General features: G+C 35.9%; 1 protein-coding gene across 2 annotated transcripts in view; it reads right to left on the reverse strand.

Annotated features, from left to right (window-relative positions):
• Positions 1–19,276, reverse strand: part of CCDC91 (coiled-coil domain containing 91) — a 291,950-nt gene that overhangs the window by 112,271 nt on the left and 160,403 nt on the right. For both annotated transcript variants that reach the window (XM_080662857.1, XM_080662858.1), the window contains one exon: positions 3,203–3,310. In XM_080662857.1, the coding sequence (XP_080518983.1) occupies positions 3,203–3,310 (108 nt within the window). The remainder of the gene's footprint in view (positions 1–3,202; positions 3,311–19,276) is intronic.

Consider the following 19,276-nt stretch of genomic DNA (forward strand, 5'->3'; position numbering starts at 1 on the left):
TAAATTATTCCTATGTAACCATTCAGCTATTTCAAATGGCGTCTCAAGAAATATGATTTGGAAAAAAAAAAAAGTGTGAGTTACCGTTTCTACACTTTACATGGTTTTACCTACTAATGAAATCCCCTTTTAGCAGTTAGTTTTTTAAATAGCACTTCATCACACTAAATTGTCTACGATCCTCTAAATACCCAATGGTAGTCTTGAATGCTCTTCACCAAATAATTCCAGTTGATGGTTATGGGATGTCTTTCTATTGATTTAGGCTAATTTTAATTTTTTTCAGCAATGTTTTCTTGTTTTCAGGGTATAATGTTACCTCCTTAGTTAAATTTATCTCTAGGCAAGTTATTCTTTAGGATGCTATTATAATTTGAATTGCTTTCTTTATTTCCTTCGTTTCCAGGTGTATAGAAACTAATTTCTGTGTTAATTTTTTAACCTATAACTTTGATGAAATTATTTATTAGCCCTGCTGTTAGCTATATTTAATAAGGCATTATTTAAAAAATGACAAGTTAACGCTAAATTCACAAGAAAAAAGATAACTCATGCCCTGACCGGTGTTGCTCAATGGTTAGAGTGTCAATCCAAGCACCAAAGGGTCACAGGTTTGATTCCCAGTCACTGGTATATACTTGGGTTTCAGGTTCAATCCCCAACCCAGTCAGGGTGCCCAGGGGAGGAAACCAATCGATGTGTGTCTCTCACATGGATGTTTCTCTCTCTGTCTCTCTGTCTCTCTGTCTCTCTCTCTCGCTCTCCCCCTCTACCCTTTATTCTGCCCCTTCCTTTCTCTTTAAAAATCAATGGAAAAAAATACTCTCGGGTGAGGATTAACAAAACAACAACAAAAGATGAATCACAAGCAATGAATTACAGGTACTAGAAAAAGTTCAGAAAATTGGGGACCTGGAGGGACAGCCATCTTCCCAACCTCAATTTATAAAACAAACAACTGAGAAGGCCTTTGAGGAACAAAGACCAACAAAGTTCAGCCTTTCAGCAAGTTTATGTTCGTCATACTCATTGCTAAAGATTCAATCGATTAAGGTGTCTCTGATCAAAGAATCAATAAAGGTGGGACTATATTATATATATTTTCATTTGGACCAAATGGTTTGAGGAAAAAAGATCATTTGGATTTCTTCAAAGCAGGCTTGCTAAATTAAGTTATTTTTAACCAGAAAAAGACACACAGATAGACAAGAATGAGGAGGAAAGCATGTAAACACATTAAATATAAGAAGGTCTCTGAAAAAACTGTGGGTTTGATATGCCTTTGATAAATGAAACATTATAATCAAACAGATAAGAAGATAAAAGAACCATTGCCCTGAATTGTGACTATTTACTACTTAAGATGACCATGGCTCCCAATTTTCCATAGGCTGAAAGCATGCTGAAAAACGGTATATTAGCTAATACTACATTAGATATAGCCAACAAAGATACTAAAAAATTTAAAACCTGTAAGAGCATAAAATACAATGGACTAGAGACCCTGCCCTAAACCCTAAAAAGAAAATCATGGTCCCCAGTGCAAAGATTCTTATTTAATCTGTTCACTGAAATGTTAATAGCTATGCATCTCTGATTCTTAGTATTTGCTACTGAGAGTGATTAAATACCTTACCTTTGTCTCACTACTCTATACTAGATTTGCTGTAGGCAAACAACATATATTTTGGTTTCTAGTTCTTCAGGTCAAAAAAAAAAAAAAAAACTACATATCTGGACCAGATAATATGGAAACTGCAGCACATCATTCCCCATCTATTTACTCAGAAATCCTGGACTTTATAGCTTGAGGCATTAGCTGGATAGAACTTTCATATTTTCACCCACAGGAATAAGATAAGCAAATTTGCCTGTGAAATGGAGACTGAATATTTGGTAACCAAAAGAGCAGACTGTGGTATATTAGTGCTGTTTATCATATACTTCCTGCTCTCTCCCTTACAGTTCATGGTAGGATTTCGCTACCTGGCCCCATTATGATTGTGAAATAAATTGGGAATAAAAGTGTCACTTCCAGTGCAGAACATTGAATTACTGGTAGTAAATCTGACTGGGCTTGTTTTCACTCTGCAGCAATAACAGGTAATGTTTTACACAGGAAGGATACTATCAAGGCTATTTCCTAGGGTTAGGACAACATAAGACCAAGCCCCAAGATAATCCTCAGTGTATGTGTAGCATGAGTAGGGTATAAATCTTGTTATCTGAAGCCAGAGAGTTTAGGGCATAACCTAATCTGTCCTGACTAATACATACATTATGCTGTTTTCCAGTTCTATGACCTTAATTTTTCTCTGATTTTTCTGTTATATTATGAAGTCATATAAACTTCATTCCTGAGACAACCTAGCATTTCACCATCCAAAAGAACACAACTATTAGATCAAATTTATAAAATTCCCTGTGTATTTCCTTTTCCAAACCATTTATTAAAATGACATTGAATAATATTTAACAGAATTTACCTCTACTTTGGGGATGCAGTGGCATATTTATAAATCTCCATTTAAATGTTCTGCCTAATTCTGTTTTCCTAATTCTTAGTATATTTTCTTCCCATGATACAGAATAGGTCCTTTAAATAAAGTTTATTTTATTTCTCACCTACCAAGTTTTGTTATTCAAAAGTGTTGTTGAGAATTTCTTGCATTATTATTTATATTATGACACATCCATTAATGCTTAATTGATAAATATAAATCAGCTAATAGAGTCTTTAATGCCTTCTAAGACATTAAATCAAGGAAAGAAAAAAAAGTCAATGGAAAAATTCAAATAGAAACCAATTCCTTTATGCAACGAAAGGTAACTCAAGCATAAATACTTTTAAAAATGCACATATTATTTATAAATCTTATACCACTAAAATCATTACACATGCCATAACACATTTATAATCAGATATTTGCTTCTCTTATTTTATAAATAATATTATGACCCAGAAAGTAACATAAGAATTATCATTAATTTGAGGAAGTCCCATATATTTTAGTCCTTTAGCCCTATTTTTAGTCCATCATAAAATTCCCTAACTTTAATACTGAGTTTACATAAGCATATTCTTTTGCTCCAAAATATACCATGGGAAGCAAATGGTTCAAAACTGAATAGTTATAAAGCTCTCAGGGGAGAAGAGGCAGAAGAAACGTATAAGTATGTAATGGATGTGCAATTTTATTACCTGAGTATTCAACAACTCCTCACACTTGTGTGCTTGTTTCTCAATTGCAGAAATGTACTGTTTTTCAATAGCTTCTACTTGTTGCTTAACTGAAGACTGTAGCAGTGCCTAAAAATAAACAAAAAAAGTAATTTGGATCACAGACAAAACTTGGAGTCTATTGTTGGCATGAGAATTTTTTTGACAGTTGCATATATCTGAAATATGATCCACTTTTGCATTAGAAAATACACATTTGTGAATATTGAAGCACAATCATATATAACACTACTTTAAGCTTTTGGGTTTAAGTTTTCCTATTACCAAGACTACCGTTTTTTGGCCAGATGTTCCTTCCACACACCTCTCCTTAAAAAGGCCAAGTCATAGAAGATGATAAAGAGAGTGAGTAGTTCTGTTAAATATAAATTCAATTTAGTGAAGACCACACAGGATGAGGAGCGTATGAAAGCTGCTGAAAAAAAAAGAAGAAAAAAAAGAAACCCCAGACATATTTCACTGGCTGACAAAACTCTACATCCTCTCGGCACACTGTAACATCCCATGGGCCAAGCATGATCTTCAAGACCACAAGTCAAGTAAAAGCAGATGGAAAGTCTGAGCAATTTCAAACATAAAAGAACTGCCCCCCAGGAAGTTCACATCCCTAATGTGAAAAGATATAAGTCAACGTGTGGAAGTCAGTTGGAATGTCAGGACAGTTTTCATAAAAAGTAATAAAACCTGGGAGACTGGATAAACTTAAGTGGGTAGTATAAATGCTGGAACCTCAATCAAAGACCTTAACGCTGTTCTAAGAGAAGCAAAATCAGCATTTGAAGATGTTCCACCCACTCACTTCCTTATTGGAGATGCTTAGAATATTATCATCTTTTTTCCCTTCCTTTTTTTTAAAGCATTATATTTTATACTTAACATGTTTCCAATATTATCTTACATGCTATTTATAAACCCCAAATCATTTTAAAATATGCATTCAACCATATATGTAAGAACTCTTAAGCAAATATTCTATTTTTGAAGGTCTATCTGGATAATAAACTATTCATAGTCAAAATAGTAAGTTGAAACAGACACGTCTTATAGAAAACAGACGTTTGGCACATTTGCCAAAAAATAAGCCAAATCTCTTAAATAATCTCTATTATGAAAATAGATTTACGTGGTTGGAAACAACATGCATTAAGAAACTAAATAAATATGCATGCATTTAAATAACATTAAGATAAAATACTTTTTGAACCTCTGGATAAGCCTCAAATTTTCAGATAATTAACTTTCTCTTGCAAATGTTAGACTGTCTGATGATGCTACCACTCCTATAATTCAATAGTCACCACTCTGAAGCTGCAGAATTAGTAGTAAATTTAGTAAAGGAAATAGAGCTCTGACTGAGGTTTAATCAAAATACAAAAAACTGCTGCCCTAGCCAGTTTGGCACAGTTGGATAGAGCATCAGCCTGAGGAATGAAGGGTCCTGGGGGATCCATTCCGGTCAAGGGCACATACCTTGATTGCAAGCTAGATCCCTGGTCCTGGTCGGGTGCTTGTGGGAGACAACCAATTGATGTGTCTCTCTCACATCAATGTTTCTCTCTCGGTTTCTACCTCTCCCTGCCACTTTCCCACTCTCTCTAAAAATCAACTGGAAAAAAAAAAAATCCTGAGTGAGGATTAACAACTATATATATACTGGAAGCCCGATGCATGAAATTTATGCAAGAGTAGGCCTTCCTTTCCCCAGCTGCCAACACTGGCTTCCCTCTGGCACCCGGAACCTGGGCTTCCCTTGCAGCCCTGGCTTTGTCCAGAGGACATCTGGTCCAATTAGCATATATATACATATGAACTGCTTTACCCTTTCAGTATATGTCCTCTAAAGATTCCATAATAATTAATTTATATAAGGCACCAAAATGTAACCTCTTAAACTGTGACTAAGTAAGCAAAGCTCTAATTTACCTATGGCAAAATATAATAGACTATCTGTTGGACTTCAGAATATTTAAAGAACAGTATAGAGACAATTTCCTTCAGTATGGTCACTGCATCTTTTATAGAGAGAAAAATGCCAATCTTTTTGTGGACTTGGGATAAGACAATTGTTTTAGCTTAATCGTAAGAACTGTTTGCACTTCCCTATTTGATATGGTTCCAAATACTACCACAGTTTAAATACCCAATTGTAATTTTTAGTAGATTATATCCTTTGGAGATACAGGTAAGTTCATGAAATAAAATATTTTCTCACTGTATTTAAGAAACAAAATTGAATAGTATATTTTTCCCTCTAGTGATTGAGGTATACACCATATATTCATTTTCTTCCAAACTTAAAAGAGGCAAGCACTATAGGATAACAAGTCAAGTAAGAGCCAAAACTGCGGTTTATGGACCATGGAGAAAAGCTATGCACAAGTTACCAGCCTTTCCTATAGTTCAAACCTCTTGTCTTAGCCCCAGTTATTTAAATCCACCCATCTACAAAAGAGACATAAAGGTAGGTCCTGGGAACATGAATATTAAAAAAAAAGTCTGTTCTTACTGAATTATTTCTATAGTTAAAGAGAAACAATCTCTAGATAACACACACCATAGGTATATGCAAGGTGTGTATCGGAGAAAGAAAATATGCCCAAAGCCTGCTTTATAAGGCTCACTGCTACACACTGAGAACATTAAACAAAAAAGAGTAGCTTGCCTAAGAGTAGAAGCATATACTAGTAGTAATGCAAGAAGGTACAAAGGGGCAGGTACCAGATATTAAAAGAGCTTGTGTGCCACAACAAGGTCATTTAAAAATGTGACCTATATTACTCAACAGTGGGATTATTAGTGCCATACTCTAAAAACTGTCCTCACAACTAGAATATTAACCATTTTGGACATACAAGTACACATCTGGTACTAGGTACCTGCTTTTATGGCTTGAGATATCCTATATAATAAAAGGCTAATATGCAAATAGACCGAATGGCAGAACAACTGGAACAACCGAACAACTGGTCGCTATGACATGCGCTGACCACCAGGAGCATGTGCGGAACATGGCGGGCGCTGGCCACAGTGGCATGGTGGAGCAGGTGAGCGGGGGTGCCAGACCAAGGCAGGGCACCAGTCGCTGTCATGGGGGCAAGCCTCTGTGGTTACTGAAAATTCTTTGCTCCTGCATGCCGTGGTCCCACCCAGCGCTCGCACCCGCAGCCGGCACTGGAGCCACCGCTCACACACGCTGTCGGCACCAGGTGCCGGCCCCAATCGCTTGGCGCCATCAGCGGGTGTGAGTGGTGGCTGCCGACCCCGATTGCCCCTGAGAGCTTCTCCACCTCCCCCTGCTCCTGAGGGGCTATCGGGCAGCAGCCATCACTCGCACTCACTGATGGTGTCAGCCCCACTTGCACCTGCTGCTGGCACCAGCTCCAATCGCTTCACGCCGTCAGCGGGTGCGAGTGGGGCTGGTGCCGTCGGCGCATGGGAGCGGCAGCAGCAGGAGCAGAGCTGCCAGCAGAGAGGAAACCAGAGGCCACGGCAGGAGGGGCCAGGCAGGGGCACGGAGGATGGGCCGAGAGCCACCCCTCTGCCCACTGCAGCCTTGCGGCCCACAGTTCTTTCAAGGTGCACAAATTTGTGCACTGGGCCCCTAGTCATTATATAACTGGATATTTATTTTCCAATGTAATACACCATAATAATCACCTTTAAGTTTCTCATATATTGTAAATATAAAATAAATGTTAATCTTAACATTTTCCTGCAACTTACTTATTTTTTGTCTGTAATTTCTCTACAGATATCAAACACATAAGGAAGCTTTCCCGTGGGCTTATATAAGAATATAGAAATTATTTCCTTTATATGGTATTTTAAAACTATTTTAAACATACATAAAGCATTGAAACTCACGATGTATAGAACCAGTAAAACAAAGATGTATTCAAACATTGTATAATGAAAGAAAATGTTACCAAAGGCAGGAAATGTTTTATTAATTTTCAACATGTTTAGATTTTAGCCAGATTTCTTTCAGAGACTTTTCTGTATCATCCCAGAGAATTTAATTTACTAAGGAAACTGAGGAAAGCTATTTAGCATGCTTCTTTAACAATAATTTTAAAGGTGTGAACAAGATTGTAGGTTCCTTTAGTATAGGAACTATATATTACTCATCTTTATTTATCACACACAATTTATTATAGAGTTCCTTGCACGTAGTAGTATTAGACGACACACACAATCTCTATTTAGTAACTAATGATTCCTGTATTAAGATTAGTATTGTTTAAAAATCATAGTATGAATGGTACCAATATTCATTGAAAAGTTCACTAAGCTTCAAATTATAACTGCCAAGTTCAGTTACCAAATTTGTTGCTGAGTATATTTAATCCCTACCAAGGATTTCAACATTTTATGTTGTTATTTTAGACCAGAAATGTCCATTCTTTCTACTCTACAGGATAAATTTTGAGTAAATAGAGTGTGTGAGGAACTACAAACTCTTTGGAAGGGAAAATATGTCATAAATTCTACAATTATTAGATTCATAGAAAACAGATATTAGGTCAAACACCACCAAAAACCAATACATGCTGGAATTTAAATGAGTAGAGAAGTGGTGGCACAGCAACCCAAACTATACCCCGTTGTCCCAACAAATAGTCTTTTTCTTGACCTTGAGAGTATCATGCTAAGGGAAGTCCGTCAGGTGGAAAAGGATAAGAACCATATTATTTCATTCATATGTGGGATATAAAAGAGAAAGTAACAAATGAACAAATTAAATTCATAGACACAGATAACAGTATAGTGGTTATGATGAAGAGGGTAAAGGGGGTCAAATACATGGTGATGGAAGGAGACTACACTTTGGGTGGTGAGCACATAATGCAATATGTAGATGATGTATTATAGAATTGTACACCTAAAACCTATATAATTTTATTACCCAATGTCACCCTGATTAATTCAATTAAAAATAAGTAATAGTGTAAAAGGACTAGACAGTATAATTCTCTAAGGCAGTTATTTTCAAATGATGTTCCACAAGAATCATACTACATCTCTTTTATCTGCTTGTTTACTGATGGGCATCTGGGCTGTTTCCAGATCTTGGCCATTATAAATAACACTATTATAAACATAGGGGTGCATATCTTCTTTCTGACTGATGTTTTAGGATTTTTAGGATATATTCCCAGAAATGGGATTGCTGGGTCAAAAGGCAGTTCGTTGTGAACATAGGGGATGCATATATTCTTTCTAATTGGTGTTTCAGGATTCTTAGGATATATTTTCAGAAGTGGGATACTAGGTCAAAGGGCAGTTCCAATTTTAATTTTTTGCAGAAAGTCCATACTGGTTTCCAGTGGCTCTACGAGTCTGCATTCCCACCAGCAGTGTACTAAGGTTCCCTTTACTCCACAGTCTCACCCATACTTGTTTTTTGATTTATTGGTGGAAGTCATTCTGGCAGGTGTGAGGTGATACCTCACACAATGGAATACTATGTGGCTGTAAAAAAGAAGGAATGCTTACCCTTTGTGACAGCATGGATGGAGCTGGAGATTAGTGCTATTATTTTTTGATATGTTTTTATTGATTTTAGAGAAACAGGAAGAGAGGGAGAGATAGAAATATCGATGAGAGAGGATCATCATCAATTAGCTGCCTCTTACACACCCCCTACTGGGGATTGAGCCCATAACCCTGGCATGTGCCCTGACTGGGAATGGAACCAGCAACCTCTTGGTGCATGGGCCGAGGCTCAACCACTGAACCACACTGGCCAGGCTGGACCTGGAAATTATTATGTAAGCAAAAAAAGATAGAAAAGACAAATACCATATGATCTCTCTTATATGTGGAGTCTAATGAACAAAATAAACTAATGAACAAAACAGGACCAGAGGCATGGATACATGGAACAAACAGATCTCAGAGGGGAGGAGGGAGGGAGGACTGGAAGAGATTAGCCAAGAACTCATATGCATATATGCACAGCCCATGGACACAGATAAGAATGTGGTGAAGGTGGCGGGGCTGAGTGGATGGTCGGAAAGGAGGAAATGGTGGACATCTGTAATAGTGTCAACAATAAAAAAATTTTAAAAAAACACCACCAATACCTGAGTACTTATTCAGGGGCACTGGCCTGTTTTCCCTTATATTGGCAAATAAAAAAATGACAACAGCCAATACAACAGCAGCTGTCTGGTATAAATAAATCAGACTTACAACTAATGATGGACAAAAATTATATTTTTTGGTGTGACACAGAATTACAGTAATTAGTTTATATGTGCCATGAGATGAAAAGGTTAAAAAATCGCTGCTCTAGGGAAAGATTTCAATCCGGACTTAAGGCTTTCATTTACTCAAAAGTTTTGCCAAAGTCAAGTTCAAGATCCTGGCCACCTGTTACCCAGGCTGGCAAAAGTTAGGCAACATTCAGACCCTGTAAATTCAACCCTTGGGGAGAATGAAGGCACATGTTTCTCTAGACCAAATTTCAGATATCTGAGGAGGGATAGTAATGGATTTGGCCATATTTCTTTTTAGAAAACAACAAAGAAATTATGACCAAAAAATTATGGAAAAATGAATTCAAAAAAGATTTCTCCCTTCCCTTTTCCTTGATTTAAAAAAGAAAAAGTAACAAGGTCATGTTGAGGCTGCTGAAAAACGACCCTGTTACAGATCTCAAGCATCTGGATTTGCAGTGACCCTCGGGCTTTTCTATGTATTGGAGTTACAGTGCAGAGGTACTATACAAGTCAAAAAAGAAAAATGTTCAATTATGGGTGTAGATCTAAACATGGAAACCCAATATAGTCTAGCCATGCTATAAAGTGCTTTGGAGGCTCTGAAAGCCAAAGAAAATCCTCAGAACGGAGAGAATCATTCCTGTTGGCCTTGTTGTTAAGGGGTTCTAGTAACATAAGAGTTGTTACCTCAAACACCACAAAAGTCTCCCAGTGAAAATTTCTTTTGTGCCATGGACAACACATTAAAATTAAGAAGTTTCTAAAATTAAGTACAGCACAGAGCCTCTGCATGTCTGCCTTCCAGATACTTTAAACTTCTGAAAAGCTGCCATATGGATATGCCTTTCCCTCAGATGCCACAATATCGTTCCTTGTGACTTGAGTAAGAGTGGCAGTTTCATTGAGAGAGAGAGAGAGAGAGAGAGAGAGAGAGAGAGAGAGAGAGAGAGAGAGAGAGAGAGAGAGAGGTCTAAAACAATCCTTATACTTTCATAGGGTTAAATGAAACACCTGGTTTTTAAACACTAGATACTCTTGCATCTCATTTTCAGAAATATCAGAGACCATGGAAAAAGAGAAGCCCATCAGGATGTCAGAAATATTTGGCCTGCATACACATGCATTAACATTCCAAGGAGGCAGTATAATTTGTTGAAAAGAGCCCTGAATCAAGCTTTGAGGGACCTGGCTCTTACTTAAAACTCTTCCTCTGTTTATACGTGTTTGATCAAGGCATTGCTTCTCTATGTCTCACATTCCTTATCTAGTCAATGAGAATAAAAGCGTTTCTCAACTGCCAATGATGAAGGAATAAAGGTCTTCTGAGAAATTATAAATTATTTTAAAATGAAACTCATGCTGATTTTTAGCTAAATTTCTCACTTTTTCATGACAAATGAAACTCATCTAAGTTAGGATTAACATCTTTTAAATTACTAGATTTAAGACCATTAAAGTAAAGAATTTTCCTCAAAATTAATCAAGATCCATTAGTCAAATAGGGATCAAAAAGATTAGAAGGGAAATTTTTTTCATACTGAAAAGCAATTAACATTGAGAAAATTTAGCCAAAACCGGTTTGGCTCAGTGGATAGAGCGTCGGCCTGCGGACTGAAAGGTCCCAGGTTCGATTCCGGTCAAGGGCATGTAACTTGGTTGCGGGCACATCCCCAGTAGGAGGTGTGCAGGAGGCAGCTGATCGATGTTTCTCTCTCATCGATGTTTCTGACTATCTATCCCTCTTCCTTCATCTCTGTAAAAAAATCAATAAAATATATTTAAAAAAAAAAAAAAAACATTGAGAAAATTTAGGTTTCATTTAAATCAATATTTTAGAAGACACATTGAGAAAGATTAAACTTCCTTTTTAAAAAAAATCATAAAGAGAATAACATTGTGAACTTAGATAATAATGTAAGATACGTCAAGTGGTTTCTTTTCCAGATAAATGTTAGTTTACTAGAAGTGCCATCCCTTGGATTGGAGCAGGTGCCAGCGGTCCCTGCAGTGCTGGCTCCAGCTTGGTTGTGTGGGGTTAGGGAGAAGCACCCGGGGAGGGACAACACCATCAGAGAGGCTCAGAGGAATTGCTGATATACTAACTGGTATGGAAGTATCTGACTAGTATAAGATGGCACAAAGTGGTGCTTCTGGCTGAATATTAGCCCACATTAGGCTGTTACAGTGGATTAATTACCAAGAACATTTAGCCATGTGAATATCCTGCTAAACATCAAAACAAGGTAACCTTTGAACTTCTGCTTTTGATTACATGGACTAAATCACACTGTATCTGGATTATAGATAGAATTCTTTTCTCATTGCTATAAAGTAATTTGACAATCAATTCACTGAAAATTGGACACATGATAATTTTAAGTAACTTAACTTACCTCTGGAAAAGATACAACCTGGGGACTCATACCCAGACAGCAATGAGAGCAAAATTTATTTTTTACAATGCATACTTGCATGTCTTTTGAATTATGTACTGAATATACATTACCCTGTCAAAAATAAGGTATTCTGAAAATATTATGGAAAATCATTCTATTCTCTCATAGTTTATCCTTGGTATAAAATTTATATTCTCATATATCAAGATTCTCCAAAGATGAATAACTAGAGCTTAAGGATAAAATCAAAACAGCCTTGTATTTTCATACTGGGTTATACACTAATTAGAAAATGCTATCGTCGAAAATATTGCTGGTTCTTACATCTCTGCTTTCCTTTTTCAGAGTCTGTGTTTTATAGTTGAGAGAAAATAATAAAGTTAACCATTCCACTCTTATATCATTTCAAACAGGCAAAAACATTTAAAAACTTAAAAGTAGTTTTTGCATACATATCTTTTCTGCCTTAAGAACTATGGTATGTATATTTTCACTAAATGGAAAATTGGTGGCCAACAAAAAATGAATAAAAATGCCCTAGCTGGTTTGGCTCGATGGATAGAGCATCGGCCTGCAGACTGAAGGGTCCCGTGTTTGATTCCAGTCAAGGGCACATGCCTGGGTTGCAGGCTCGATCCCCAGTAGGGGGCGTGCAGGAGGAAGCCATTCAATGATTCTCTCTCATCATTGATGTTTCTCTCTCTCTCTCTCCCTCTCCTTTCCTCTCTAAAATCAATAAAAATATTTTTAAAAATGAATAAAAATATATCTGTAACACACACTATAGTTTTTTTTCCTAAAGTCTAATAATTATGAAACGTATAAGATTACTTCAGGCAATATCTAAAACTAAAAATACCTGAATCCGGATAGACCTTGATGACAATTCAATTCATTAAAATTAAGATGCACATAATTGATCTATTACATTAACTACAATAGTTACAGAAATGACATTCTTTACAGCTCTTCCAGCTTTATTATTATAGATAAAAATCTGTTGAATAAGTTTAGATAAAAAGAAGATCTGATAAAACTTTCAACCCCAACAGAACAGGGCAAGCCTCATTTTGGTCAACATGGAGAGACAATATTATTAAGAATAAAGATATTTATGTTAGAATGGCCTGAATTTGTATGATAATAAGAAATCTATAATTAATAATAATTTATAAGTGGGACAGAGCTGCTATTGATAAAATTTCCAAGTTTGACCAAAATTAATCACAAAAAAGTACCCATAACACTTAAAGAGCATTTCACAAGATAAGCAAAAAATAACGTCTTAAGGAACTACTAACTAAATAAACCCTAATCACTTAGTATTTTTTTTTATCATTGAAGGTATTTTTCAAGGTCTGTTTTGAAACAGAAATTTGAAATTTATATCCTCAATACAGAATAAAGACTGTCCCTTCACTCCTTTAACTATCAGGCTGATGATACAGTCACAATATAAAGGCAAGTCTTAAATCTGTATTAGAACAAGTTTTCTTGCAAGGTTTCCAAAGCCTTTTGGTTTTGGCCCAGCTAGAAAAACCACAAGAATAGCCTTGCATGCAAAATTCTGGCTAAGCCCAGGAAACTCAGAGCATACAAAAACTATTCTCAACTACCAAACCTTTCTCAGTCCTCTGCTGAGGTTAAGTTTGGTGGGAGGGACAAGAATGGACAAGCCAAGTCGTTATTTCCAAACCAATCACTAGTATCTAGCATGCAGTTAGGCCAAACTCTATTGGCAACAGTAAGTATCTTTATTTGTCCAGGAAAAATCTGATCATACGATAAAAGCTGGAATTTATGAGAATCCTTTTTCAATCAAATAACTAAAACTATAAATTTATTTCATACTTTTGGATGAACAAAATACTGAAATTCAAACTAAAAGATATATCACAAGTTTCAAATATCTTAATCTTTACTTCTTCCCTCCTTTGCACAAAATAAGTTAGCAATCTCTAATCAAGGGGAAATATCAAGAGAAGAGAAAACAAAGTTGTTTCCCCCTGCTTGGAGTAGAACTTTATACAATACAAGTAACTCTACACCCTGGGAAAAATTGGTCTCCTAAATGCAATATGTTCTCCCTTATATAATAGTACAAACAACTCAAGAGTTCAAATAAAACACTAGCAAGTGGCTGCTTTTGAAAAATGGAATAGAACAGGCATTGTGATACTCCAAGCTGGCATTTAACATATGGTGCACTGCTAAAATTCAAAGTAATCCTTCCCACAGCTATTTAAGGCATACTTAACCTTTACAGAAAATGCACAGAGGACCATCACACTCAATAAAATCAAGGTTGGGTAACATGGGAAATGAACATTTCAATAACTTAATCAAGATAATTTCAGAACAACTTAAGTTTATGTAGCAATTTCACATCATTTTTCATGAAAAGGAGCAGAAAATTTATATGCCTAAAAACTCTAAGATTCAATATCCTGATACTAAACAGAAAAATATAAAAAATTTATATTAAAAATTCTCATTATAAAATGTTCTAAGACTTTAGAAAAAAATCTGCCATCCTTTACTTTATCATTAAAACAGTCAAGTATTTATAAGCAAGCACTATTCATATAACTAGCACTCCTTGGTGTTTGGCATCTAGGTTTCCATACACAGAGTTAAAGATCATCAATTCATTCCCGCTTCAGAAGCCAAGAATATAAGAGATGTGTATGTCTATGTTTAGTTTAGCATAGAAATCTTGAGAAGTGTAAATATCTGTATGAAAGGATGATGTTTGTAAATATACTCCATTTGGCCAAAACCATGTCCACAAAGGGTAAGAAAAGAAAGCTCTAAGAGTTTGAGAAAAGGGTATACACTTTGAATCATTATAGTTATAAATTATTTGGTGTTTGCATATAAATAAACCAAATTGCATTTTCTTCTTTTGCCTTTTCATGCTATTTTTCTAACTAATCACCATTTTTGCTAATCTGTCAACTGCCAAAATTCAATTATGTTTCAATACTTCTCCTATCTGCTATGATTTGAAAAATGTATAAATCTCTTAAGATTAAACAACAAAAACTTATGGAGCTTGATCTTAGAGAATATTTTATGCATTTGATCCCCAAAGGCAAAGGAAGTAAAAGCAAAAATAAATGAATGAGACTACATCAAACTAAAAAGCTTCTGCACAGCAAAATAAACTGCCAACAAAACAAAAAGGCAACCAACCAAATGGGAGAGGATATTTGCAAACAACAGCTCTGAGTAGGGGTTAACATCCAAAATACATAAAGAACTCATACAACTCAACACCAAACAAACAATCCAATTAAAAAATAAGCAGAGGACCTCAACAGACTCTTTACCCAAGGAGATATAATTGGCCACCAGTTATATGAAAAGACTAGAGGCCCGGTGCACGAGATTTGTGCACTGGGGAAGGGGTCCCTCAGCCGGGCCTGTGCCCTCTTGCAGTCTGGGACCCCTCGGGGGATGTCCGACTGCCGACTTAGGCCCATTTCCCATGGGGAGTGGGCCTAAGCTGGCAGTCGGACATTCCTTTAACAGTTCGGGACCCTTGCTCCTTACCTCCCGCCTGCTGGCTGCTCCTTACCACTCGGCTCGCTGCTCCTTAGCGCTGCCGCAGAGGCAGGAGAGGCTACCACCACGGCCACTGTGCTCGCCAGCCTTGAGCTCAGCTTCTGGCTGACTGGTGCTCCCCCTGTGGGAGCACACTGACCACCAGGGGCAGCTCCTGCATTGAGCATCTGACCCTTGGTGATCAGTGCACGTCATAGTGACCAGTTGTTCCACCATTTGGTCTGTTTGCATATTAGGCTTTTATTTTATATAGGATGCTCAATTTCACTATCTATTAGGGAAATGTAAATCAAAACTACTATGAGATACCACCTCATACCTGTTAGATGGTTATAATTAACAAGAAAAGTAATAACAACTGTTGGAGAGGAGGTGGAGAAAAAGGAACCCTCATTCACAGCTGGTGGGAATGTAAACTGGTAAAACCACTGTGAAAAACAGTATGGCAGTTCCTCAAAAAATTAAGAAGAGAGCTACCCTATGACCCAGCAACCTCTCTTCTGGTATCTACCCGAAAAATTTGAAAACATTTATTCTCAAAGATATATGCACCCTAATGTTAATTGCAGCATTATTCACAGTGGCCAAGACATGGAAACAAAGTGTTCTGAGATAGAGGAATGGATTAATAAAATGTGGAACATATAGGGTGTCCCCCAAAAAATACATACACACTTTAAATGATTATAAAGTCATTGTTTAACAGTTTATTTTCAAAATTTGAAAGAATCTACAGAAATTAATAATTTTGCCAATAATTTTTTTTTTGTCAATGCCTATTTTCAAACCGATGACTGTTCTGGTCCAGGCACTGCTGATAATAGAAAGCAATGAAATGGCAAACATCAAGAATCATTTCATTTTGTATTTGTGTGCCCTCAATACGTCAACTGTTGCCAGTTTTGTAAACTTTATCTTTTAGGTATCCCCATAAAAAAGTCTAGTGGATAAATTTTCTTTGTTTAAAGCTTAGTCTGGCTTCATCCATTATTTCTAATCAGGTAAACCTGAAAAAGAGTGAAAATTAAGTGAATTATCAGATGTTTAAATGTGTATACACACATGCCGGATTGCGGGCTCGATTCCCAATATGGGGCGAGCAGGAGGCAGCCAATCAATGATTTTCTCTCATCACTGATGTCTCTCTCTCTCCCTTCCTTTCTGAAATCAATAAAAAAAAGTATATTTTAAAAATATGTATACATTTTTGGGACATTCTTTGAATAATTACAAAGACAGATTTTGTACTTCAACTGCGTTTTCAACTTTCAATAGCATTTTAGAATGAATATCTTTTATTCAAAGCTTAGTATGGCTGAAAAGAAAGAAATATCAATTGAGTTATCAATTGCTAAAGTGTTTATACATAATTTTTGGGACAACCCTGTATATACAATGGAATAATACACAGCAATAAGAAATGAAATACTGACATTAGCAACAACATGGATGGACCTTGAGAATATCATGCTAAGTGAAATAAGTCAATCCGAAAAAGCTAAGAACCATATATTCACACTCATATGTGGGATATAAAACTGAAGTTCACAGACAACAGTATGTTGGTTATCAGAGGACAGAGGGGTGGCGGATAGTAAAGGGAGCCTACGATGTGTTAATGGAAGGTGATCTGACTTTGGGTGGTGGGCACACAATGCAATATACAGAACATTATCATAGAAATATATGCTTGAAGCCAACCTACTTATTAACCAATGCACCCCAATAAATTTAATTTAAAGAGTCTAATTCAATTTTAAAACTAAACAAGTTGAGCCAGAACAAAGAAAATATCTTGCAAGTGTAACTTCATGATGAAATTTAAAACATTGTATAGAAAGAGTTTCAAAAGGGAAAGCTCTTTCTTTATGGAACTGATCTACCTTAAAGCAAACACCATATTTAAAAAGAAGAAGAAGAAGAAGAAGAAGGAAGAAAGGAAGAGGGAGGAGTTTGTTGTCAATGCCTTGTTAAAAGAGTCTGTATATAGAACAAAAATGTTAACCAAAAAATATGTTCAAATCTTATTTGTTTCAAATTAGATTTTTTAATTAAGTAGGCTCAAAGTAAGAAAATAAAAACAACATGTTGGACTTAATTTCTTAAGTACTTTCAACTCACTGTTATAGCACATTAGCAAAAGTTCCAGCTTTGAACTTTAACAAAGTGTCAACTAATACTTCCTTTGGAAAATTCTACCCCAAAATTATGAGGATAAAAAAAAAAAAAGTCATTTTAAGAAAGTGTCAGCATTTAAAATGGCTTTACCTCAAACACTTACATACAATATGCAGGGGTGGGAAAAGGTAGTTTTGAAGTTGTAATATGATAATAAGTAAATAATAATACAAGAATAAACTGAGTATTTCATTTTCATGTACTCACAACTGTAAACCTACTTTTGCCAAACTATGAATTAATCCAATTATGTATGGACATAATTCTAAAAAGAAAAACAAGAAGCAATATATTACATCTATTTTAGCAAATATGCTTGTATTTCTTTCCATGTGTGACTTTCTTTGATCATTCCTCTGTGCCATTATACCAATCCACCATTATAATTTTTTTCTTACTGGGATCATTTATCCCATATTAAAGAAAGGTGTAAGTTATATTTAAAAATCTTAGGTGGGGAGTGAGTGAGTAGGTCAGAAGAGATTAACCAAAGAACTTTTATGCATATATGCATAACCTCTGGACACAGACAGTAGTGTGCTGAAGGTCTGGGGCTGGGGGGCAGGTGTGGGCTAGAAGGGGTCAATGTGGGAAAAAGGGGACATCTGTAATATTTTCAACAATAAAGACTTTTTTAAAAAAATTATAATGCAGCCTGGCCAGTGTTGCTCAGTAGTTGAGCGTCGACTTATAAACTGGGGAGTCATGGTTCGATTCCTGGTCAGGGCATATACCTGGATTGTGGGCTCAATCCCCAGTGTGGGGAATGCAAGAGGCAGCTCTCTTATTATTGATGTTTTTAATCTCTCTTTCCCCTCCCTTCCTCTCTCTGAAATCAATAAAAATATATTTTTTAAAATCTTAATGCAGGACAAATTCTACTTTCTTAGTAAATTAAGTTCTGTTAGAATATTTCTCATTTTTCTTGTCTGGAAAAATTTCCCAGTGATTTCAATAAGAAACTTACATGTGTATGTGTGCATGCATCCGGTTACATGCACAAACACACACACAACCTTGACATGTTTGATATTAGATGATACAACTGGGAAAATATGACCACAAGGCAATATAGGCAGAATATATTCATAGACAAATAAATATGAAGGGGAATTACAATAATGGTTAACAAACCCTTGGAAGTAACAGAATGACTCCTAAAATTTTAAAGAAAATACAACCAGCTAGATCACTCCTACATCAACTGATTTAGAATTTTCAAAGAAGAAACCTGCCATATCATATGCATCTTTAAAAACAACAACAAGTAATTTCTTATAGACTGCAAAAGGTGAGTGAGAAGCAAGGGGTTAAAATATGCTTATCCATGACAACTGTTGAGGGAATATTAAACAAGCAAGCATCACACTAATACAACTAGTTACAATCCTTAAAAAAATACATCATGGATAGTAATCTTTAATAATGAAAACTACAGACATAAAGAACAGTGAAGTCTGATCTAGTGTATATACTGGACAATGACACTTGCAAAAAAAAACACCACCCAATTAAACAAGTAAAGGAAAATTCTTATGTTACTTGTAATAAACAATCTTAGATGAGGCATGCTCCTATGGAAAGCCTTCCAAGATCTACATTTACTTTACTGTTGTTAATTATCAGGAAAAAGGATTTAAAAAAATCATGACATAAAGGAGAAAAAATAA

This window comes from Plecotus auritus, assembly GCF_963455305.1.
Source record: "Plecotus auritus genome assembly, chromosome: 3".
In the NCBI taxonomy this organism is placed as follows: Eukaryota; Metazoa; Chordata; class Mammalia; order Chiroptera; family Vespertilionidae; genus Plecotus; species Plecotus auritus.